General features: G+C 36.6%; 1 protein-coding gene across 1 annotated transcript; it reads left to right on the top strand.

Annotated features, from left to right (window-relative positions):
* Positions 1–239: 239 nt before the first annotated feature.
* Positions 240–26,527, top strand: ptchd4 (patched domain containing 4). The gene is made up of 3 exons (XM_052095374.1): positions 240–671; positions 2,339–2,819; positions 24,864–26,527. The coding sequence occupies exons 1-3, from the start codon at positions 240–242 to the stop codon at positions 26,525–26,527; spliced, it is 2,577 nt and encodes an 858-aa protein (XP_051951334.1).
* Positions 26,528–26,806: the final 279 nt, after the last annotated feature.

Here is a 26,806-nt window from a genome sequence, read left to right on the forward strand (position 1 = left end):
AAGTACACGTGCACATCAGATCGGGGCTGGCTGCTGTTGCAGCAGAAGAAGACGCGAGCGAAATCAGTGCTTTAAAAGGGGGGGAGGGATGAACGGCTCGAGATTAAACAAAAAAAGGTTGTATAGTGATCAATGTCTGACTGTCTTGTTGCAAATCGCCGCAGTGCTTCACACAGGTGTAGTAGACTCGACTATTCTCATACGGATTGACTGAACGGGAGCCACATGCCACATGTCACATGTGCTTCGTGGGAAGAAACGGGGCATCATCTGCTGCAAGCTGGATCTGGAGGAGGATGCTGCGGCAAGTGATACACAGAGGGCTGAAAGGTTCTTTCTACTGGCTGGGTTTGTTCGTGAGCAGGCATCCGGTTTTCTTCCTCACCGTCCCCGCGGTCCTCACCATCATTTTCGGATCCACGGTGCTGAGCAGGTTTAAGCCCGAAACGGACCTGGAGATCCTGGTCGCGCCGACGCACAGCCTCGCAAAGATCGAGCGGAGTCTTGCCAATAGCCTCTTCCCCATCGACCAGTCCAAACATAAACTGTACTCGGACCTGCACACCCCCAGCAGATATGGCAGGCTCATTCTGCTGGCCAAATCCGGGGGAAACATCCTGGAACTGGCCGAGCAGGTGCTGCAGGTGCACAAGAAGGTCTTGGACATGCGTGTCAATTATAAAGGCTTCAATTACACTTTCGCGCATCTCTGTGTCCTGAGCCACCGAGACAAGAGGTGCCTTCTGGATGATATCATCACAATATTTGAAGACATTAGGTTAGCTGTTCTCTCTAATAGCACTTTTTCCAAGGTCCCTGTCAGCTATCCGAATACAACATTAAAGGTAAGAGGCATTATTATGCACATATGTTGCCTTTATATACAGTGGCTGCTGCTGGAGCACAGCGGCTGTGTTTCGAAACCTAGTGAGCTGCCTAACAAGACAGCATATTTGGGCCATTATAGGCGTTCGAATGAGACCCATTGTGTGTGATGGAGCCTTAAAGAGAACGTTGCAACGATGAAACTGCAAAAGGATCTAAGTATATTACGACAATCCCCCGTCAATAGCTGTGAGGTCGCATCGCGGCGTATGACGCCCGTACCGGGTAAGCCCTCATAATTATGAATAGACACCAGCTCTGCTGTATTTTGTATAGTAGGTCAGTGCAGGTCTTGAATCAGCTGCATATAGTACTGGTGATGCAATGTAAACCTATTCAATAGAAACATTTACCCTACCACTATCACTTATAAATGATTCTGAGGACACACTGTACCTTGTGGGTGGTCTATTGCATAATTGTTGAACTTCAAGTGTCTGCTACACAAAGAAGGACTGACTGTCTCTGCATATACAGTATCTTGTATAAGACCTGTAACACAGTCTTTATCAAAATGCTGCAATAATAACAAACAGAAAAGACTAAATATAGCAGTAAACCAAGCCTACACCAGTCAATAAGGAGGGAGATGTGTGTGAGTGAGGCTCTCAGTGTGGCCTCTACAAAATCAGTCAGAGCTCATTCATATTGTGCCAGTCCGTTTTCAGAACATCTTGGGGCTGTATTGCTGCATTCAAGGCTGCATCTCTCCCTCAGATCAGCGATGCATGGTCCAGCTCATTATTGGATGCCCCTGCAATATAGAGAGGCCTCCATTTCTGAAAAAATACTTACAAATAAAACACATTTTTCAAGCTTCATGCTGTGGTTTGATATCAGCTTCTGTTCTTTTCTTGTGTTTTGCTTGTCTGACATTTAGAGTAATGATACTAAGTACACACCATTTCCTTACCTGGAGCATCCTCAAATTTAGCCTATTGTCTGAGAAGCCTTTTTTGTATTTATATTTTTATGGATGAACATTTTAATGCATTAATGAAATGTGTTAATATTCAAATACTGTCAGGTATCCACAACAGTGGAGCATTGTATTAGTTTCCCACAAACAAATCTCCAAACTGTGTTGTTTACAAATTTATAGGCCTCTTCTGAAGCCTGTGCATTTGAGTATTTAATGTCCAAATACTTGATTTTATAAGATTGATGATTTTATAGCTATAATAGTACAGAAATTTGAGCTATTTGTTTTAAACTGTTCGTTGGTGCATAGTTTTTATAGACCGACATCTATTTCAACAGTCAACTTTAATATTTTTCAATATTATTCAGATTTTCTAAATATACTGATTATTTAACATATTTTCAGATGGCAGTTGATTTTCCCTGTTTGCAAAGTACACTTGTCAGATTACGTTCTGTTGAATACAATTTCAATCATAGCAGTTTTCTATATGAACGGAGCAAATGAGTAACTAGTCTGTTTTGCCTCTAGGATGGTCGTGTGTCCTTTATTGGCCATCAGCTGGGTGGCGTAGCCTTCTTGGCAAATAGCCGCGATCAACATGTCAAGTTTGCCCGCGCCATCCAAATCACCTACTACCTCCGCAACCTTGGCCCAGTGGTGCAGGACATCATTGCTGAGAAGTGGGAGAGTGAATTCTGTAAGATGGTACACCAGCTGGCCACAGACAGCCAAGAGCTGGAAATCCAGTCACTTACATCCTTCAGCTTATGGCGGGACTTCCACAAGACTGGCCTGCTGGCCAAGAGCGAAGTGCTGGTCAGCTTGGTGCTGGTGCTCCTGGCAGCCACTATCTCCAGCTCCATGCGGGACTGCTTGCGAGGAAAGCCCTTCCTGGGCCTGTTGGGCATCCTCACCATCTGCATCGCCAACGTGACGGCAGCTGGGATTTTTTTTATCTCTGATGGGAAGTTCAATTCTACACTGCTTGGGATCCCTTTTTTCGCCATGGGTAAGTGCTAGTTTGTTCACATGGAGACTGTGGGTGATTGTATGGAGGATAACGATAATTGCTGTGTGACTCCTTAAAAAGGGGGTAATTTTTTTCTTCGGGGTTAGTGCATGTGCGACAATGGATTTCATCATGGGGTGAAAAAGAATCTGTGAGACTACAAATAGAAATGGAAGTTAATTAGAGGCAAACATTTTTGTAATACAATACAAAAATATATGACAAATATATAAATTGCCGTAGCATAAACATGATCAGCAGAACTGATTGATGGCATGCAATTAAAGGTATATTCCAGATTCAATACAAGTCAAGCTCAGTTGATAGCATTTGTGGCATAATCCCACAAAAAGTAATTTAGACTCATTCTTCCTTTTCTTAATAAATCAATAAATTTTGTCCTAACTTTTTTTCTAAACACCTGCTACTTCTGTATTTTGGACAATTAATAATGTAGAAGTCAGATATGTTTTATTATGTTGCAAATATCACAAAAAGCTGCATTAAACTTGTGATTAAATGTGCACATGTGTCATTTATTTCTGCACATGCAAAACCTACATATTTAAAATCACATCCATGAATTCATGATTCATATTTGGTGAATTAGGGTTGTTGTTGATATTTATTATCAAATATTAACTATAAAAATAGTCATAATGATAAATAATACTGTTGATAATAAATACTGAGTGAATATTAATCCTGAATTTTATTGAATTAATTCATCTGCTCAACAAAATCATACAGTCAGTATTGTCATTCTGAGGAAAACTTTTGCTAGCTTTTCCTTCAATGTACAAAATCCATTGCGAGCAAAATGACAATCCATCATGACCATTAGGTGGAGAAATACGACAGTTGTATCGAATGTTGGAGACAGTGATAAGGTGGCTTTACAATAGATGTAAATGGGGCCAATTGCTGGAGGGATTAAAGGCAGAAATGCGAAGCATATAGTTTTATAGTAGCGCTTACATTAATTCCTCTGTTAATTCCTTGTGTGTTATATTATCTGTTTTTGGTGGAATAACAGGGTTTACGTCTTCATGGCAACACAGTTGAAAAATTGGGTTATAACTTTACACAGAAAGGGTAGCAAGCAGTTGTATTACACTAAAATCATGTAAACACGCAACACACATACTGTAATTTGGCTATACTTTTGAGTGAGCATTTTAACGTTTACGGGTTGGTTCCATTCACTTCTCTTGTGTCACTGTAACCCAGATTTAATGATTTTTTTTTTTTTTTTAAGAAAATGGAATACTTAAATTTTTTTGATAGTAAATATTATGCCACAAATGCTGTCAATTGAGCTTAACTTGGATTGAACCGGGAAGATTCCTCTAAGGCATTGCTTGGGATGAACCAATGACTGCCTGAGTAACTTGTTGGGCCTTTGGTTTTACATAGAATACTATTATGGTGTAGTGGGAAAATGTGTGTAAATTGTTCAGGATGTAGCAGATGTCCACCAACAACCTGTCATAACAGTAAATCTAACAATGAGTTAAGTGCTCGCTTGTTTCTTCAATTGTAGTGTCTAGTTGACTGGAGTCTTGTCTCTGTTCTGTTTCTCAACTCAGTCCAAACCAACATGTCATGTGGAAACCCAAAGAGTGATTTTAAATAGAAAACACCAGTCATTGCACCAATAATTATAGTGTAAAACTGGCACACAATGTGATGGAATATTTTAGACTATTAATTTGGTATTTTTATAAGAATTAGTTCTCTTTCTATTGTGCATGCATTTTGGTGGAATAATGAGGAACATTCATTAATTTCCGACAGTGCTGTGTTCTTTCTAGCTTGTAATTTTTGTGGACCCCTGGGTATACAGAATCTTGCAAGCTAAAACAAACTCTGAAATTTAACTAAATCTGATTTAGCACATCTCGCAGGTGTGAAAAACTCCCTTAGATTTTACACCTCTCTAGGTTGCATTAGATGCTCTTAGGTGATGACTGTCACAAACTTCAACTGAGTGAAACTAATTAGCCTCAAATTCAAAGCACCTAATTTTGTTTGCTCCTGTGAAGGTATATTTATGATTTTCTCGAAATAAGGATTTACAGGGTGCATAAACATAATTACAACCTGCAATTAATAACTGCACAAAGTAGACTTATTCTCAGTTAGTCACTGCAATGTTCCTAAGATTGGTTATTGAAGCAGGGAACAAAACAGGCTTTTTTTTCTTTCGTTTTTCTTTTTTTACAAATGGTCAGTGAAAGGAGGTGCTTTACCTTCAGAAAATGTTCATTGTCAACCTCAGGAAAATACTATTTGAGCTGTTTTAATATACTGGCTGTTATGTAAACATATTTTACATGACGTTTGCAATTTGTATTTTGCAATAATTTCATTTTTTTTTATTCATTTAATAAAAATCGAAATCTAGGTTCAAACCATAATTTGTGTGTTTTTTAAATAGTAGGATACGGTAGTTTGGGAATAAATGTTGGTTTGTGGCTTTATTCATGGAAAGTGTCAGCAGTGCAATAGAACAATCAACCAATAATTCCATCCATCCATCCATCCATCGTCAACCGCTTATCCTGTGTACAGGGTCGCGGGGGGCTGGAGCCTATCCCAGCTAACATTGGGCGAAAGGCGGGGGACACCCTGGACAGGTCGCCAGTCCATCGCAGCCAATAATTCCATATAGCTTCCAATTTAAGAAGACAGTAATATTGTCAGTAAAGAGAAGATAGTGACGTTACTTAAGGATTTTATGGTTGTGAATGTCCTTGTGGAGCCTGTGGATCAAAGGTAATAATGCTTGCCAGGGTATAGTCACCTCTTCAGACAGTCATTTATGGTGTCCCTAATGATCTAGACCCTACGGATCCTCAGTCTTATTGCACGGCTAGCCCAGCATGAAAGATTAATTGCTCTCTGACCAGTGGATTTTGAGCCCTTAGTAGAACCAGAGGATGTATGATTTACTTTGCTTTGCATTTGAACTGCACAGGAAGGACAATCTGGAGAAATAGATTTTGTCCCTCCAGCGAAGATGAATGGTGACACTCTACACTGCATATCACAATGTGCTGAGGTGGCCCTGGGGACACAGGGTGGTTTTGTTAGTTTGGCGAATTGACATGGGACTCAAGTTACTGGAGAACTGCAGAAGGCTTTTTGTAAAAGTGAACATGGATTGATGGAATTAGCATAAACACTTGGAAGTAATTAAGTTATTCAACCAACACTAAAGATGTATTTGCACAGTGACCCCAAAAAGTATTTGGACACCTACTGTAAGCTACACTTTATAATGGACTGTATGAGTTCCACTGAATTAGATAATGAAATACCAAACCAAGTGGCATTTACTTTTCAAGAAAGACAATACAGTTTTCAAGTAAATTATTTCACAGAAAGAAATATGTTAGGTTTTACATTTTGTTTGAATTATGTTTGCTGTTCAAAATTAAAATGTATTTGAACACTTTCTGGTTGTTAAACTTAGTGGAACATAGTTAATTTGATCAAATGAACAAATTTCAGACAGGAAGCTTATCTACTAGCCAATTGGCTCGCTCACATGTGACATGTTAAAAAAATCGTCTTGCATGGTGTAAACTAATTGGTCGTTTGACATGTAATTTGGTAGTTAACTTGAGTCTTTCTCTTTGTTTAACATTTAAATTGCTCAGTTTTGCAGGAAAGGCAGTTTCACTACAGCATGCTTCGAGTGTTTCTCTGAAAGCAGGGCAGGACTGGGAAGATAAATCGGCCCGGGATTTGACATGGCAACTGGCCCAAAACTTGTTGAGCGGGGTGGGGTGGGGGGTGGTTCGCTGTCCTTTACTGCATATTGCAGCACCGTTTTGTTGTCCGCTCTGCATAACGCGGCGTTACATTTTATCTTATCGCGGTCCATTCGGTACATTTTGCAGCCGACCCACCAGCCCGCTCGGTTCTCCTGATGGCCAGTCTGCCCCTGATCAGCCCCAAAGTGCGTCGGACCACCGGGAAAATGCCCAATATGCCAGATTACCAGTCCAGCCCTGTCTGAAACCCACCTCCACCCCAGCTCCAGTAAAATCTGACAACACTGGAATCATGAACTGTGCTACTTTACCTCAGATTATGCAAAAAATAGCAATTTTCCCGGCTTTTGTAGCTAATGCTCATGCGCTTTGTGTAGTTGATTGACAGGCGATGACTGTATCTAAAAGATGATTGGCTCTTTTGCCTGTAAGGCGGGACTTCTTTTCTACATTCATTGACCATTGGCTGCCGTTGGGCGTTCCAATTCCAAGTTCTTCTCTGCAAAATAATCTCTGGTGTGTCTTAGTCGTTCAAATACTTACACTTTATATCAGATAGACTGTGTGAATATTAAGTACTGTAGATTTCTGTAGAAAATAATGACTAATCCTGGCCTTGTTAACAGATTTGGCACACTTGTCTGAGGCAATGAATGGAGAGCAGGCTAAACCTTCAATTAAAGTTTTGATGTTATTTTTATGCCAATGCTTAAAGCACATGGCCTATTTATAGAAAGACTTGACTCCTGCAGCACATTTTAGCAGCATAACGGCAAATGTTTTGTACTTCTGGGACAAATGATAGGATAAGAAATCATTGTCAGATTAACCACTCACCTCCAGATCCCAGTGTGCATAAAGCTGTTTTACTTATGATGAGCACTGTTCATAAAATCTGTGGAGATTATAAGGCTAACACTCATTCTATCACAGTTGTTTTAGACATTTTACATTTTAATGGTAACACTTTACAATAAGGTTACATTCTTTAACATTTGTTAATGCATTAGATATCATGAACTAACTAGGGATGCACCGATCCAATACCTGGATCGTATCGGCTCAGATACTGAAGCTTTTAGATGGATCGGGTATCAGTCCGACGAGGCCAATCCAAATCCGATACTATGTCAAGCTCCAAAAATGACATAAAAGAACCATAAAAACACAATTAAAGTTGTTCTTATGACTTGTGCATGTTATTCAAATACACTTGAAGATGTGTCAAAGTTTTGTGAATAACAAAAGGCTGTGTTAAATATATAAAATGCACGTGCTGCACCAGAGCGTCAGTGAATGGCGCTGCTCAGTTTACACACAAACGTGCGGCTATTTTTAGCCTTCAAACGTTGCGCAATTTTTGAGCGCTACTCACAAACAACATCTCAGATGTATTGTTCGAATTGTTCAGTTCACTTACATTTAGAATGGCACTGAAGGTGCATTTTACCAGAATTTGAATAAGAAGCAAATTAAACTTCTGTGAACTTGCCTACAAACAGACACACTTACAGGCTTCCTGGAGAGTTCAGAATGTCACAATAAAAGCGTGAGGGTTTAAAAGTTAAAGGTGCATGATTGAGATATATTACTTTTATAATATATTATTATTTGTTTACAAATGATAATATTATTTAAGTTGAGTGAGTTCCAAAAAATAACTGTGTGAATGAAAAGTGAGCTGATTTCTTACAATTAAATTGAACAAAAAAGAGATCTGAATCCTTAAAAGTCCAGATACAAGTTGAAAAAAACAATTTGAAAAAAAAAAGAATGATGACTTATTCTGGAATTACTGTTAATTTTGCTGCTACATTATCCAGTATACTAGTTAATAATAAAGTTTTTCCCTATAAGCTATACATTTATATTGAAATAATGTGTAGTTTGAGGTTTGTGTTTCTTTACATGTTAAAGAGCACACCCAATTAGTTCCACACAATATTGTAAAGATATTCTAAACTGATTATGCAAAAAAAAAACACTGGTATCAGATCGGGATCAGTATTGGCCAACACTGAGATTTCCAATATTGTAATCAGACCGGAAGAGAAAAATTGGTATCCCTAGAACTAATGAACAATAGATTTTTACAGCATTTATTAATCTTTGTGAATATTATTTAATACAAATACAATTGTTCATTGTTAGTTCATGTTAGTTCATAGTACATTAACTAATGTTAACAAACACAACTTTTGATTTTAAAAATGTATTACTATACTGAATGTAACATTAACCAAGAATAATAAATGCTGTGAAAGCATTGTTCATTGTTAGTTCATGTTAACTAATATTGTTAACTAATGGAATCTTATTGTAAAGTGTTACCATTTTAATGTTAACAGAAGAGTTTATTACAAAATGAAAACATTTATCGTTATTTACACAGCCACATGTCATTCCAAACCCTTCTGTGGAATACAAAAGTAGAAATTTTGAAGAATATTCACACAGCTCTTTTTCATACAATAACTGTTCATAATCTGACAAGACCATGTTTTTCAAGCTCCGAAAAGGACAAGAAAAACACCAAAAATATATCTAACCTGGTCCCGTATATACCTACATTGTTGGTAAATGTTTTTTACATGGCTTGTTCATGGCAGTTTCAAGGTGAAAATAACACTAGATGTGCTACAACAACAATTACTTTTATTTCTCACAAATCACAAGTTCTTATGTAAATTAGGCTTGAAATAGATTCACAGCAGCCGGTAAAGATAATTTTATATAAAGACATGTTTGTGTAATTTTTCTAGTGATCATGAAAGCAGCAATTCATCAAATGAAAATAATGTTAATATTGAGTATATATATATATATATATATATATATATATATATATATATATATATATATATATATATATAGCCCTGCTGTGTAGTCGAGCACACTTTACGCATTTTAAAGAAACCATTCAGCTACTTGGATCACAGGGATGGAACGATCATGGTAGTCCGCTGCATTCTTCACAGTATACTGTACAGCAGCACACATAAATGACCTGCAAGAATGGGAATTGCGCTGTGCAAATTGCATTCAATACATTTTTGGGGGGTGTTTGCACCATTACATGATTTGCAAAACATCAGTGGCTACAATTCATTCTTATTGAATTTGCCACTGTCCATTAGGAGAAACTAGACCAAGAAGTCAAGTCAAATTATATTTGTATGTGTATTGTTTCCAAGCAGCTTTACAGAAAACTAGTTATGCCTCAAGTTAGCAAGCAAAATATGACATAATAAAACTCCCTAAGATGTTTGAGTATTGGAGGGAGAAAAATCCTGAGAGTGACTACAGGCTCAGCTGGGTGAGTCCACCCTCATCTGGTAACTCTTATAAAAAATCTAAACTAGCTGCACACTAGCCCCAAATTTGCAGCAAATTGGCAGCTCATTATTTTCACATGCAAATGAGCTTTTGATTCAGTGCAAATGTTTGCGAGAAGTTTGCAGCTTTTAGCCTGTAGTGGACAATTTGACACAAGTTTGCTGCAAAGCTCTTTTGCATGTCAAAATTATCAGTGCTGAATTTGCAGCATGTTGGCAGCTAGTTTAGATTTTTTTGTAAGGGAAGGCACACATTAAAATAATTGTACATATGCCTGATATGATCTTTTTGAGTTATATGTTTATTGAAATTATTTAATTATTTAATAGAATATTCAAGTTAAGCTCAAATGGCAGCATTTTGGCATCATGTTGATTACCACAAAAGGACTCGTCTGTACTTTACTTTAAAAAAACAAAAATCGAGGTTACAGTGAGAAACATAATGGAAGTGAATGGGACCAATTTATGGAGGGTTTAAAGGCAGAAATGTGAAGCTTGTAATTTTATAATATTCTTGCATGAATTCTTCTGTTAAAACTCTGTAATGTTGTTTAAATTGACATTTCTACAGTCGTTTTAGGGTTTGTTGAAAATACTTCGTTATGGCATAAAAGTTGTCAAATTGGCTATAACTTTTATGACACAAAAATAATGTTACCAAGCATATTGTTTGTCTTGTGGCTATACTTTTGAAATTGTGAGTATTTTAATGTTTACGGATTGGCCCCATTAACTTACATTGTAAGTGCCTCACTGTAACCAGATTCAAGCTTTTTTAAAGAAAAGAAGGGGCAATAACTTAATGTGGTAATCAGTATTATGCTACACATGCTGTCGATTGAGCTTAACTTGTATTGAACCTGGAATATTCCTTCAATAATATTTTAGTTGCTATATTAAGAATATTTCTAAATTGTTATGGCAGTGATTTCATTCCAAGAAACCACTGGGACCCATGAGCTAATAAACATCTTTGTATCGTTGATATCTGTTGTGAGCCAAAGAATAAGTGTATGTGTGTGCGTAGTGGCGCAGTCACTCCCCAGCACATCAGCCCTATTGATTGTTCTCATTTATGGCCACAGACTGTGGAACAGCATGTGCCTTGGGAACCGGATTGCAATTCTCTCCACGCAAGCATGACTGTGCCTGGTCAGGGCTAGCACATTTGCAGTGCCTGGGAAGCCAGATCCTGTCTCAATCACCATTCCACAAACAAACAAACCAGCATTTACAGTAGACCCAACAACCTTAGCGGTCTCCCACCTGAAAATATACTGTAGATGATGGGTTGATTGGAGATTGAATACTGGGCATGTTGAATGCATTGATTTGCCTCTGTGCCTCTGTGCTAGAAGGCTAAATGTAGTCCAGAGAAAGAGATTAGGTGTCTTACCAATGAACTACTTATCACAAATGTCTTCAAGCATCACATATTACATGCCATTAAGCCTGTAGCTGGACAATTTGCCATTGTCAGGAGGAAGAATCAGGGAGAGAAAGGTTTCAAGTGGTGTGTTGGACATCATAAGCCAAGGGATATATTTCATTTGCATAGATTGGTTAGGCATGGTGAGAGTGCACTGAAACAGTGCTTGAATGGATAGAATAGCAACAGACATACAGCCATTCTTCATTCTTTAGTTATTAATTTTCCAGTCCTTTTGTCCTTCAGTTTTGTGATGTATGTTTCACAGGTTTTTTTTTTATTGAAAATGATGCAAGGTTGGAAATTATAATTTAATGGTTTGTTTTAAGTGGAACACTTTTTGCATTTTGGATTAAGGCTCTTTGAAATGCTGCTCGACCACAAAAAGGAAAATTGCCGTTTTTTAGTTTGCCAGCAGTACAATTGTTGGAGAAATAGATCTTCCTGTGAAGGCCTTGAAGTCACTGTCATATGCTGACAGTGGCATGTTTTACACTGACATTAAACTCTGTCGTTGGTTGTAAAGTATATTCTCCCATGTGTTTATGTGACTGAAGCCACAGCATATAGAAAATGAGTGATGGAAAATGGTGATCGAGAGCTATTCAGCCACTTCTGACATGCTGATTTCCATTTTAGACTGATATATTGTTACCTTGATATTAGATTAAATATTGAATTCAATTACATTGAATTGAAAAACGTGTTATCGAAATATCCTCTTTATTCTGCAGCGATTTTGATAATAAATAGTCCAATTTTACTCCAAGTGGGTTTGAGGTCTGGAAGTCTTGAATGCACAGAGTGCCGTTTACAGACTTAACCATGTGGCCCATGGCACAGTGAATGCAGGATATTTTGTTCAACCCATTTTTAGCGTCTCAGAAAAGTAGGTCAAAAGAAAGATCTGAATGTTTTAACTTTTCATTTGAGACAGACTGAAAGCTTAGGCTCTTTTATTAGTCTACTTTAATGGACTGCCTTTTTCATTTGTGAATAGTTTTTACTTCCTCCTGACTATTTTTTAGATTTGTTCTTTATGTTGAATAGGCTTTAAAAACACCCAAGGATAAAAGATGATTTTAATACATTTAAGACATCTATTTATAGGTGTTTTGATTATGTCCTATAATAGTTTTTCTCATGACATTATAAATGAACATTTCTATTATAATAAACAGAATATGCCATTTTTGTTTACATCCATAAGAATATTCCTATATTAATCAGAATTTTGCCATCTTCTGATTATGTATGTCTTAAAACATGTTAACCTGATTGCCATAATTACATTTCTATCAGGAAGACTTGCAGACTTGAGTGGGATTTAAGATGACATTTATTTGTTGAATATAAAACAGAAAAGTAATGTCTCTCTTTGGCGTAGGATCTGTCTGTCGGTCCGAAGAAGTTGTACTCAGAACCGCCATATCCTGCCGGAGATTGGGAGGCAGGGGTGAGGAGCCTATCCCCGTGCAGGATGGGACTCAACTGGTGGAGGTGGGGTGGTGGAGGTTGCTGTGTTAGCACACTGAAACAGCAATGTGATAGATTGTGAGCAGACTTATAAAGCAATGGCTTACATGTGATTGGCTGGGAATTACCCTGCTAATGGTGCGATGATGTACAGCTGCTAGTCTTCCCGCTAGAACTACACTGCGCTTACATTTCTTGAAATTTAAGACAGCTGGCATAAATAAAAAGTTCCCTTATAATTAACAAAATATGTACAATATTCACTGTCTGCCTTCACATGCATTAGAATATTCCTATATGAATCAGAATTTGATCATCTTCTGATTATGTGTCATATAAACATGTTAACCTGATTGCCTTAATTAAGTTACTTGAAATTTGAATAAGACAGCTCACTTATAGTTAACAGAATATTTTTTGTTGGTTTGGTTCCCCCCCCCCCCACTGTCTGTGTTTATATGCATAAGAATATTCTGTAAAATTTTACAATAAGTTTCCATTTGTTAACGTTTGCTAGCAACATTAGTTAACATGAACTAACAATGAACAATATTTTACAGCATTTATTAATCTTAGTTAATGTTAATTTCCTCCTATACTAATACATTTTTAAAATCGAATGTTGTGTTTAATAACATCTGTTTTTTACTAACTAACATTAACAAAAATTAATAAATTCTGTAAACAATGTATTTCAATTGTTTGTTCATGATACATAATGCATTAACTAATGTTAATGAATGTAACCTTACTGTATATTAATCAGAAATGTTGAATTTTCTGATTATTAATCTGATTGCCATAATTAAGTTTCTTGAAATTTGAAAAAGACAGTTGACATATGCCATTAATAATCTAAACCTCTCTACAAGCCTCCACTGAGAATAGATTTACATACGGTGCTTTTGCAGGAGCTTTTTCAATAACACTTGCAGATGCAGCAGATGTGGGGTGCCACATGAAGCAGCAGCCATTCAATACGATGATTCACACGACACCAGAAGTGTCACACCTCTCTCCATCTTCTGACACCCATAATTTGACTGGGTCTGTAAAGCATTCAGCTTTCTGCATATGCACAGATGTGTTGTGCGGAGTTTTATGCACATTGCACGCCTAATCCTTTGCAGTGGGATTAATGGTGTGTTGTGATGTGTGCGTGTTAAGATAAGGGTATGTTCACTGTAAAAGAAGATGCTAAATTTAGGCACTTTTGTAACTGCAGTGAATTTCTCTCTCTCTCTCTCTCTCTCTCTAACTCTCTAAATGAGCAGTCCTGCCTCACGTAATGCTTGTAATGCCATGCAACAAAATGAAGGCATATGTTAAAAAATGTACTATTCTGAAAAGTATGGTTTCTTAAATGATTATGTATAAATTAAAAATAAATGTGGTGTTGCCATGTTACAGTGATGGTATTAGATGAAAATACCATATGATGGTACTAAAAGATTACTGTACTCAAGTACCATGGCATGCGTCTTCAATCTTTTATGAGTCAAGGACCGCTTTGTGGATAAAGAGACGGAGCAGAGACCCCCTGTTTCACACTGTATAAAACTCAAGTTACTCAATTACTACTGTACATTGAAATAATAATAAAATTGATACTTACATTTCTTCACACAAATGTGTTTATGATCAAACAATAATGGGCAGACACCCTGCAATATTGCCACAGACCCCCTGCTGAATGATTTTCATATATTTCACAGTAAAGAAATTGCCCTTAGGGTTGCCAATGACTTACTGATGGTCGGAGGATGCTGGAGAGTTCTCCATTTTAGTGTTGCTTGATTTAACAGCAGCGTTTGATCAGTCTTAATTGATACATTAAAAAGATGGGTGGGAATATCTGGGGTGGCTTTATACTGGTTTGTTTGCTATTTGTCAAATAAGATATTTGTAGTGTCTGTTGGAGATGAAATGTCCTCCTCTTCAGCTATAAATTGTGGTGTTCCGCAAGGTTCCTTGTTAAGGCCAATTCTATTTCCTCTTTATATGTTACCTCTTGGTTCTGTGATTAAAAAAAATCAACATTAATTTGCATTGCTATGCAGATGGCCTACAGTTATATTTGTCATTGAATCCCAATGATCTAACTAATTTAAATGTTCTTCAAGAGTGTACAGTAGATATAAACTAATTGGATGCAACATATTTTCTGCAGTTACATTTTAACAAAACATTTCAACATATACTAATACATTTTTTAAAGCAAAGTTGTATTAGATAACATTAGTTATCTAGTTATTAGTTAACACTATGAACTAACATGAACTAACAATGAACAATAATATTTTTATTAATTAATATTAACAAAGATTAATAAATGCTGTAAAAAAATATATTGTTAACTGTTGATTCATGATAACTATAATGATTTACTAATGTTAACAAATGGAACCTTATTGTAAAGTGTTACCTTTTTTAACCCATGACTTTTAACCCAACTGAGTGTTTTGATTTTGTTTTGTGAAGCACTTTATGCTTGTTTTAATGAGTGTGTTTTGCTTTGTGGAGCATTTTGTGCTATATTGCTGAAAGTTGCTATATAAGTAAAGTTAAAAATGTATTTCAAAGTATTAGCATGGTACATGTCTAAAAGCCTTGATATTGCCATGGTAATACCATGGTACTTTGTCATGTTAAATCAAAATCACTTTTTAAATAAGTAATAGTTCAGAGATTTTATTTTGTATGCGTCTTATCAAAGCAGCACAGAAAGATTTACACAACACAGAAATGTAGGTAATATTTTCCGATCTTCTGTCACAACTGGACGTGCTTTATGAGAGGTGTATGCAGGGTCTGTCCACAGGGTGTTTTCCTGCAGGTGATGGATGGGTTTGCAGCTGCATGCTACTGAAGTTTTAAAGCAGTAATATTGTTTAATGACTCACTGCACTGCAGCGAGAGAGGTGATGCAGTGCTCTATATTGAAGCCACGTCCTCACTGTAGCTTTCCTCCAGTCGGGGCCGGCTGGAACTTTCCACTGGAGGCCTGTGAAAAACTGCCCTCTTAAGCTATCTGGAGTGTTGTACCTGTCCGTCAGCTCCCAGAGACATTAGGTACTGCCCTTTATTTGCTGCCTTAGCCTCTTGAGAGACTTGCAGGACACATTGCTGTTCAGTTCCCTGGGAGAGTTCCTACAAAGGCTAAATTCACACAGCAGTAGAATATAAATGTCAGTCCTGTTTAAAAGTGCTACATTGCATCTTTTTCTTAATTAGAATAATTGTTTTATTTTTCTGTAAACATTCTTATAACAAGACACATTTAAAGGGATAGTTCATAAAAAAATTATAATTCTCATTATTTACTCATGCCGTCTCAAACTCGTATGACTTTCTTTCTTCTGCAGAACTCAAATGCTGATATTTTCAAGGACGTATGTACTGTATGTGTTTTTGTCAATACAATGTAAGTCAATGGGCTACAAAACATTTAAGCTCCAAAAAGGACATACAATAGGCATAAATGTAATCAATACTTGAGTGGTTTAATCCATGTCTTCTGAAGAGATATATTGCGTTGTGTGTGAAAAAGACCAGAAAGTTTTAAATCTTGACATCTGCAGTCTCCTTGGCGTGTTCATGAGATAACCTTGAGCGCTTAACGCATGCGCAGAGAGAGTATTTTAGAAGATGCAGATGTAAGTTAAAACAATAGAGTCTCAAGTTTAGGTTTTTGTGATACTTAAAAAATGTACAACAGTTGCCAAAAGGTTAATGATAAAAACAAAAAAATGAAAATGCAACATGTTATTGATGTGTAATTATACCGGGATTGAATATCTGGCGACCATGTGCAAGCGCCAAAGCATCACCGTCTTGAAGCCTGCACATTTGCATATAATTATTCCAGTCAGGCCAGATGCCAAGATTCATATGGAAAAAGGATTTACAGTTTGGTGATCGTATCATATTAAAAGTGATCGTATTTCTTCAGAAGACATGAATTAAACCACTCAAGCTGTATGGATTACTTTTATGCTGCTTTTATTTCCTTTTTGGAGCTTGAAAGTTTTGCAGCCCATTTACTTACATTGCATAGACAGAAACACATCATACTGTACATCTCTCAAAAAATATTCTTGAGTGTTCTTCAAAAGAACAAAGCATAAGTATGAGTAATTTATGAGAGAATTTTTATTTTTGGGTGAACTATCCCTTTAAGGAGTGAAAGGACATAATGTTTTAAATATTGTTTTCAGAGAAATCTAAAAAAAGAAAAAAACAAATTGCCAATGGGGTAAGAAAAACATGAGGCTCTAAACATAAAATATTGAAGCCACTGTCAGTTAATTAAAATTTGATGAATATGTACAGTATGCACCTTGATTGGACTTGTTTATTACATAACATTGTGTCAAATGTGACTTTTTGGTATTATGGAAGGTAGCATCTTTTATATTTACTTAATTTTTTCGCTGTCACTATCATTATTTATGGATATCACAGAAATAGAAAAGGGGCTTGACTTCATTTATTCGTTCAACAGACATTGTTCAAGCTGTTGTCTGAACGGGACAATTTGGTTGCTTTCAGTTAACCAAAGAAAATTCTGAAAAATACTCTTGACGTTCTCATAGTTATAATTCATTCCGATAATGTATACACTGGACTTTTGTCCTCCCCCTTTAGTATGGGTCAAGGGTCGGCCATGAGTCAACCCCTGCATAGTCCCTGCGGCCCCATAAACAAACGTCTGCTCCAGTAAAATGATCTTAGATGTTGTTGAAGGGGGTTTATTTTTAATGCCTCAATAATCTCTGTCCTAGCCTTTGATTTATAACCGCCAGGAGGAGGCCTCCCTTGTGCCAGCTCTCGGCTTTGTGCTTTCAGTTTAAATGCACTCTGTTTGCTGCTGAACTCTTTAACATTTCCCACTGCAGCTACAGAACATGACATCTTGTTTCAAGATGTCAGTTTTCTTGCATTAATAAAAACATGCACTCCTCCAATGGTCCTGGTTTAATTTACACTCTGGAATGGATGAAACCCTTTTGTCAGAGCATGTTTGAAAAACAATCATACATTACATACCATTTTAATATAAAGCTTACTTTAGGATTGGCAAAAATATATCTTTTCACAAAAATGATCATTTGGGAATTAAAATATTCTTCAAAGGGGTAACAGAAAGTAAAAATAATAGAGAATATTAATAAATGGAATTATGAGGAATTTATAATATTATCATTCCTTTTATACAGTACCATACAAACTCCTTTTGAGCTTTTAAAACATGAAGATAGTTTTGTTTTATAGAAATATGTTCTGATTAAGCTCAGGCACTTAAACATTTTTAATCATCACTTGATTATTTACACAAGGAAAAGAAAATGAACAGAATGCCTAACAAGATGGAACCAAAAGGATGGAAATAAAGTAAAATTAGCCATTGTTCAGTGAGGGATTTAAAGATAGCTAACATGAGGGTGTCAACAAATTAATTAAAAAATTGTTTTTAAAGGACAAGTTCACCCAAATATGATTATTTTCTCACCCTTCTGCTGTCTCAAACTTGAATGACTTTCATTCTTCTGCAGAAAAGTATGATGTTTAACCATACAATGTAACGATGTCGCGATTACCCGATTTCACAATTAACTGCGATTAAAATGGTCACGGTTATTAAGCCGTAAGGATTTGGAAGCTATAGGTAAAAACCGGAAAAAGCAACCATGTTGTCTCTTTAATAAAATGTACCGAAAATTTGTCTTTCAGTGTGGGTCTAACTGCTTGCGCCGCGCGTGTGTCCTGTCATCTGCCTGACTGGTCTGTGAGGCTGTTACTATGGTAACGGAGTTCACAAGGTGTTGTCTAGGTAAGGCGGGGCGCGTGCAAAAAGTGAACATTCAACGCACGTGAAAACTCTCAAAATGAAAACATGGCGGAACAACGCGATCTCCCGGAGTTGTATCCGTGAAGAAGCGAATTAAATCAGCTATTTGGGAGCATTTTGGCCATCTAAAAAATGAGTTGTTGAAGACGGATATCCAGTATGCGAAACGTGCAGACGAAAAGTGTCAACAAAAGCGGTGAACACATCTAATATGTTTCAGCACCTGAGGGATCACCATCCAGAGATTCATGCCCAGATGAAGGCAATAATTTTACAAAAATATTCACAGCAAATATTATATGTAGTGTTATACTTACCTTTTGGTAAAGTTAAACACTTTACCAAAAAAGCCTGACACAGTTTTATTTTAAACCTATGGTTTAATTTATAGTTATTTTTTATTTTTTTGTTATTTAGATTTAATTTAATTTGTATTTATTGATAGGGTATACATACTTTATAGTGAAAAGGTACAGTATGTTTTGGTGTCAGAGGGCAGATAGAGAAAATTGCACCTACTTAAATACAAGGACATTACCTACTTGTTTTCAACTTAGAGGAAGGAATATGTATGTTAACTGAATGTCCTAACGAATGCTGCAATAAAACTTAAGTTGTTATATTTTTGTGGAGGGTTTTATTGTTACATAATAGGTACATTTGCAGATAATCGTAAAAACCGTGATATCGTGATTTTTTTATGAGACAATAATCGTACCATCAAAAATTCACATCGTGACATCCCTAATACAATGCTAGTCAATGGTGTCCAAAACTTTCAAACTTAGCATAAAGGTAAACCTTACGACTCGAGTGGTTTAATCCATGATTTCTGAAGCCATTCGATCAGTTTGGGGAGAGGAGCATACCAAAAAGTATCTCCTTTTTCACTATAAGTCTTGATGTCTCCTTGGCGCATGTACCAGAGTTTCCGCTAAAATATTTTGGTGCTGGCCAATGTGTCCGGGAATTACAAAGTTTGCTGGACAAATTGGAAAAAAATCTAGTCATCTCATTTCTGTGTTTATTTTGCACTGTAACGCGATGGTCTATGCATAAGTATGTGATAATAATGACACAAAATGAATGGTAAACATTATTTAAAAAAGAAAAACCGCTGTTATGGAATTAGCATCTAATTAAAATTATAATAAAAAAAGTAAGCTAAATTTGACACATGTCCTTTCGTTGCCAAAGAAATATTAAAATAACAAAAATCGTGAGGTTATGTCTAGGTAATCGTGAGCGATATCAATAATATGCTTCTTTTCTGACAAACTGTGTTTCATGTGAGTGTTGCGTGCGCTTCCTCTGGAGCACGCAAGTGCGGGTGAGTTCAGCAGGCTTCATTCAGATTTACAGGAAAGCTAGAGCTGGATCACTCGCGCTAATCATTTTTGACCCAGGGAAAACAGAAAAAGAAGCAGAGCTTGCTATTAAAACAAGTTTGACATCTTGACATCAAATTAAGCGCGCAAAAGTATAAAAAGCCAAAAGAAGTTCTCCGCATTATTTCGGTCATGTATGTTTTTACAAGAATGGTTTATAATTATTTGATATTTAAGTGTAAGAGTTGAATGTAATTTTTTTATAGGCTAAACTAATGTTGCTTATTATTTTCTTTGGGAAGATCTTGAATTTCTTGAAGAAAGTTTAAAATAATAATAATGGTCAACTACATATCTGGGCCCCGTTTCACAATAACTATCAATCTTAGCTGTTAAGAGCGTTATCTACGAGTACATTTTACGAAGGTTCGTTATATTTTATGTGTGTTTCCCAAAACTGCACTTAACATGAACGTGCGAGGACGTGCTTTCAGTGCTAATTAAGATTGTTTTCCAATGTTAAGTGCTGAAATAAGACTGTATAGTGCTATTCGACATTGTAGCTTTGTTATATTTGTGCGGAATTTTACAATCATTTGTAATTTACCTAGTTAAAATTTGTTTTAAAATACTTTCTTAAATATTTGACCTAATTAACTACATATATACATATTGTTTTACAATAATTTTGTGTAGAACAATCTATTTATTTTACTCAATATGCTTCCACAATCAGGTGTGCATCAATCATGCCACCACTTTGTTGTTACCAAATATTCCACACAAGAAAATTTATTTGTTTACTAATTAATATCTATATTATGCATTTCATTATTATTATTATTATTAGACTTGTCTGTTAAAATAAATATTAATAAAACACATATATCCTGATATTAAAGTATCAGCATAAAGTGTACCTATTTGTATTTCAATTTTATGAAGTGTAATTTACAGATTATTGATTCCCGATTGATAAGTCTACTGTATGTGCTAACGATGCTCTTAGCACTGTACGATTACTCCAGAGAACTCGAAATCTACCAGCATTTTCAAGAAATACTTAAGTTACATTGCTTTTGGGAAACGGGCTGCAAAACTAAGATTAATCGTAAATTGGATTCTACCATCTACTTAGGCTTACAATGCTTATGGAAAAATAGGTCCAGCATGAAATGTGGCATAATGTAAAATTTTGCATTATGGTAATGATTTATTACCAAGTTAAATATTGGCATTTAATTCACTTCCTGTATTATCCAAACATTGGCTTTACAATATGGTTATTTAATATATAAATAATGTTTTTACAAAATTTCAAACCATGTTTGTATTACATTAGCATTGATATTAACAGTTAAAACAGAAACCCTGACATGAAAATGAACTGTAAATTAAACACCTTTTGAAATGTTGATATCATCTTAACTAATTCTGTAATTTTATCTAACAGGATTTAATATTTTACAGTGAGAAAATGAATACTACAAATACAGTTGTCTGCATCAATCATGCCACCACTTTGTTGTTAACAAGTATTCCACAAAAGTAACTTAATTTGTATATATATATATGTTTGGCAAAGCAAAGTTAGCTTGTTGTGCAGTAGTTTATTAATTTCTCCTCTCTCAGTCCTGTTTCATTAGAGAACTTTAGAATTGAGCAAATTTTCTTGTGCTCTTGACCAGTGCTCTGACGTGTTATAGCAGTGATTTATTCTCTGCCCACACTGAAGAAATTGGCATGTCATTCTTAAAAGGATTTGAGTTAAATATATTCAATTCAAAACTACCATTCTAGTATCTCTCATATCTCCAAAACAAGGTAATACCTCTTCTATCTTAGTTTAATGAATGCTATGTTAAAGATGAAGTGTGTAAATTCTGATTCATTGAAATAATAATGATGAACAGCCCCCCGTCTGCCACAGATTGGACAAAAAGATTGTCCCACCACATGGAGCCAATGTTTTTACGTCGAGCTAGTATGGATGCTCATGTTCTGATAGAGCCAGAGTGTTTACACTTTTAAGGGAACACAAAATAAAAATACAAATAGCTTATAGCTTATAGTTATAGTTGTCTCTGCATAATAAACGGATTAGGAAAACGTGTTTTAGCATTGAACAAAACTGCTCACTTTAGTTTTATTTTAGCACCTGGATGGTGATAACATCAAAAACAGCCAAATGCAATGCTCAAAGAGACAATAGTTGAGCAATTAAATAAAACTATCATCAAATATTTACCAAATAATTTACTTTATGAAGAATGTTATGAACAAGCCTAATAGGATAATATTGTAGTCTTGGCTGGTTGTGGAAATTAGCAATTCATTGCACGAGGTAATGTGCACCAGCTCTCAATGGATGAGATCTTTGAAACTGAGCCCAAAAGGATCTTGAGGCATTAGCTGCATCTCTGGACAATCTGATGGTCAATTAGATTAATTGGCTTCTGTCAGCTGAGTAAATATTGCTTGGAGTGAATAAACAGTCTGATTCCATGTCCATTTAGCCAATGCAGATTAAATAAAGTGAAACTTTGATTACCATACCACTCGTGGCCTCTTCTCTGGGTGCCGGGTCATGACGTCACACACCTGCCGCATAGCTTTCACTCCATATTACCACTCCTCCCTTCACAGGTTCCCACCTAACTTTTATATCTTCCTTGTAACTGATTGTGAGAGAAAGAAAAATTAATGGGCTGAGTTTTTCTGTATCATTACAACAGAAGCACACTTAATATTCTGTGCAGATTGTGCAAACAACAAATGGCACTCACATTATGGATTTAAGAATTGCTCAAGCAGTGAGAGTGTTATTCTTGAGATTGCAGGGTCAGTTACTTATCACAAATGTAATTGTTTAGTAAAAATGTTATGTTGATCTATTTATCGAAAGTAGTGACCCATGTTCACGTTTTGTGCAATTTTCCTGAATATTTTGTTTGTGCTAAATTTAGTAAATTGTTGTTTTGGTTTTAATTGCCATTTAGCTGCTGATGTTTATTCAGGTCAGCTTCGTGTAATATCAGGAACAGCGCTTTCAGAGCAACCTGGGACTAAGTGCCTAGCTTAGTGTACTTGATGATAAAAAAGCAAGATTGTGATGTCAGTACCTCTCTGCTAAGTATCTGGGTTTGAGCATTCTATCTTTGTTTTAGCTGGTTAGACTTTCAGCCACTGGGTTAACACCGGTCCACCACGTACCATCTTCATCTTGCAGATGAATTCACACAGGCTAATGGACTTGTTCTGCCTTTTCATAAAGCTAAAAGCAGGGAGAGCCAGTCCATCTAACTCATTACATTGGTGTAATCCTTTGTGGTTAATTAGGTTTTTCTCTGTCTCTGTCAGGTCAATGTAAATGTATGATTTTGTAGAAAGAGGTAAGGGAGTAGCTTTTGTGACATTCTTGACAGTGGGAGAGGGTGTGTAGAGATGAGCCACGATGATGTCCTTGATGCCGGGTAAAATATTTAGTAGATGGATGAATGTAAAATGTAATATGTTCAAAGTCAAAAGTGTGCACCCACACTGGATCTATTATATCTGCTTGAGTGCACAGAATATGCTTTAGGTTGATGGTAGAAGAGTAATCTGAATTGCAGTTTAGATTACAACTGTTAACTAATGCTTAATGATCGACTCACAAATGTTCTTTTCAAGTGTTTCAATACCAATGTATAGTAAGCAGAGTGGCAATATAATGCTGATATACAGGTAGTATAAAACAATTAAATGATGGCTGATGGGATTTACACAAAATTTCTGAAATTAAATGCACTTTTTTACACTTAAATGTTTGTGTGAAGTTTTACTCTTTATTGCTGTTGTTTTAATTTTTCATTCAATATATACAGTATTTTTAATTTAGTATATGTTTTAATACTTTTATTTGTGTGTGAATTGTTTTGAGCTACACTTGATGTATGAAAGGTGCTTCAAAAATAATAATAATAAGAATTATTATTGTTGTTGTTGTTGTTAATATTATTATTATTATGAGCCCATTTATTTCCAGCTAAATTAAGACATGTATTTTACTCTAGACAGCCCAATAAAACAAGCCATAAATACCTTTTCTATTTTTTGTAAGTCAGTTAAAGTATATGCTTTTTTCTTAGTCACAGTTATAACTGGTGGGAAACTACTGTCAAATTTTGCACTTTTCTTAATGAGACCCAATAGGAAATTGCAAACAATAAAGTAACATAATTTAATATGGTTTTACTAAGTTGCAATTTTGTGTGTGTGGGTTGGGGTGGATGGAAATGATAAACCAAGAATAATTGCATATTTCTTTTGAATTTTACTTTATTTAATTTTTTGTAACAATACTTTTAAATCTGCAATTTTATAAAGGTGTCAAGCAGTAGCCTGTTCAAAAATGTGTTTTCAACTGGTCACAGTTGATACACTTATTTCTTTATTTGTCCTGTGAGCATGATTTATATTAGTCAAAACAATCATATTGATGTATCATTAATAGACCAGTATGTACCAAATATGGTATGTGTGTGTGTATTATAGCACCTTTTTTTACACAGATGTATCTTTCTGAGGTCCACAGTAGAATTAAATGACTATTTACACCTCCCACGTAAAAACGTTCACATGAAAACAAGACAGTCTGAACTTTCTTATATACGTGTAGTTAACAAATACATCAACAACTGTTTGTAGACCCTGCAAATGACAATGATTATGTATTTCTTTGATGATGCTGTGAAATAGCTCCATAAAGTAACAATTGCACTTTCTGACTTTCTGACGTGAATTATACTAGATTGTATTCATGCTGACTTTGTTCATGCTGTGTAATCTATCTTTTCAGGACATGGAACAAAGGGTGTGTTCGAGCTTCTGGCAGGCTGGAGAAGAACCAGAGAGAGTTTACCCTTCAAAGAACGAGTAGCAGATGCATTTGCAGATGTGATGGTATGCTACACCATGACCAGCTCCCTCTATATCATCACTTTCGGCATGGGTGCCAGCCCCTTCACCAATATCGAATCAGTGAAGGTCTTTTGCCAGAGCATGTGTGTAGCAATCCTGGTGAACTATTTCTATGTGTTCTCATTCTACGGCTCCTGTCTGGTGTTTGCTGGGCAGCTAGAGCAAAACCGCTATCACAGCGTCTTCTGCTGCAAGATACCCTCAGTGGAGTATCTCGACCGCCAGCCCACTTGGTTTAAGACCATGATGAGCGACGGCCATGACCTCTCTACGCACCACGAAAGTGCTCCATACCAGAACCACTTCATTCAGCACTTTCTGAGGGAGCATTACACCGAATGGATTACCAACACCTACGTCAAGCCTTTTGTGGTGATCCTCTACCTGATTTACGCCTCCTTTTCTTTCATGGGATGTTTACAAATCAGAGATGGATCCAATATAATTAATCTGCTAGCTAGTAATTCGCCAAGCGTGTCGTTCGCCCTGACCCAACAGAAGTACTTCAGCAACTACAGTCCAGTGATTGGATTTTACATCTACGAACCCATTGAATATTGGAACTCGACAGTTCAGGAGCACCTCAAGACGCTTGGGCATGGCTTTAATAAGATTTCATGGATTGATAATTACTTTCACTATTTGAGAGTCGTGAATATCAGCGCGTCAACAAAAAGTGATTTCATTAACATTCTAAAGACTTCTTTTCTTAGGAGCCCAGAGTACCAACACTTTGTCGATGACATTATTTTCTCCAAGAATGGAGATGAGTATGACATTATTGCATCCAAGATGTACTTGGTAGCTAGAACAACTGAGAAAACCAGGGAGGAAGTTGTAGAGCTTCTAGAAAGACTTCGACCTCTCTCCCTCATCAACAGTATCAAGTTCATTGTTTTCAACCCAACTTTTGTGTTCATGGATCGCTACAGTTCCTCCATCATCTCCCCTATCCTGACATCAGGCTTTAGCATATTGACAATTCTCATTCTCACCTTCTTTCTCGTTATTAAACCACTGGGGAACTTCTGGTTGATTTTGACCGTCACCTCCGTGGAGCTGGGCGTCCTGGGTCTCATGACGCTCTGGAATGTAGACATGGACAGTATCTCTATCCTGTGCCTTATTTATACTCTCAATTTTGCCATGGATCACTGTGCCCCCCATCTCTACACTTTCGTACTGGCCACTGAGCACACGCGGACTCAGTGCATCAAGATCTCATTGGAGGAGCATGGGGCCGCCATTCTGCAGAACACCTCATGTTTTGTAATTGGGATAATGCCCCTTCTCTTTGTGCCTTCAAACTTGACCTATACACTGTTCAAGTGCTCTCTTCTCACTGCCGGATGCACAGTGCTACACTGTTTTGTCATCCTACCAGTGTTTTTGACTTTCTTCCCACCCTCTAAAAAGCGGCACAAGAAAAAGAAACGGGCCAAGCGGAAAGAGCGGGAAAGGGAGAGGGAAAGGGAGAGGGAGAGAGAGGAAATCGAGTGCATCGAAGTCAGGGAAAACCCTGACCACGTGACCAATGTTTGAAAGGCATGTGTGTGCACGTAGGTGATAAGAAAGCAGGTCCTGTCCACTAGGCGACGACTGATGCAGCACTTCACAGGTCCAGAAGTGTCCAAGATGAGGCACTCTCTCCACTGGGATGACACTCTCAGCCCCAGTAATCAACAGCAGTGCTGTCCAGAGTAACAAACCTTCTCACTTGTCTCTTGTGCACCCTTCATCCAGAACAGTGTATAACATCTGCAGCTGCTAACTTAACCTTTCCACAGAAGGTTGTCTACATATTAAACTACTTCAAAATAC

This window comes from Xyrauchen texanus, chromosome 28 (assembly GCF_025860055.1).
Source record: "Xyrauchen texanus isolate HMW12.3.18 chromosome 28, RBS_HiC_50CHRs, whole genome shotgun sequence".
In the NCBI taxonomy this organism is placed as follows: Eukaryota; Metazoa; Chordata; class Actinopteri; order Cypriniformes; family Catostomidae; genus Xyrauchen; species Xyrauchen texanus.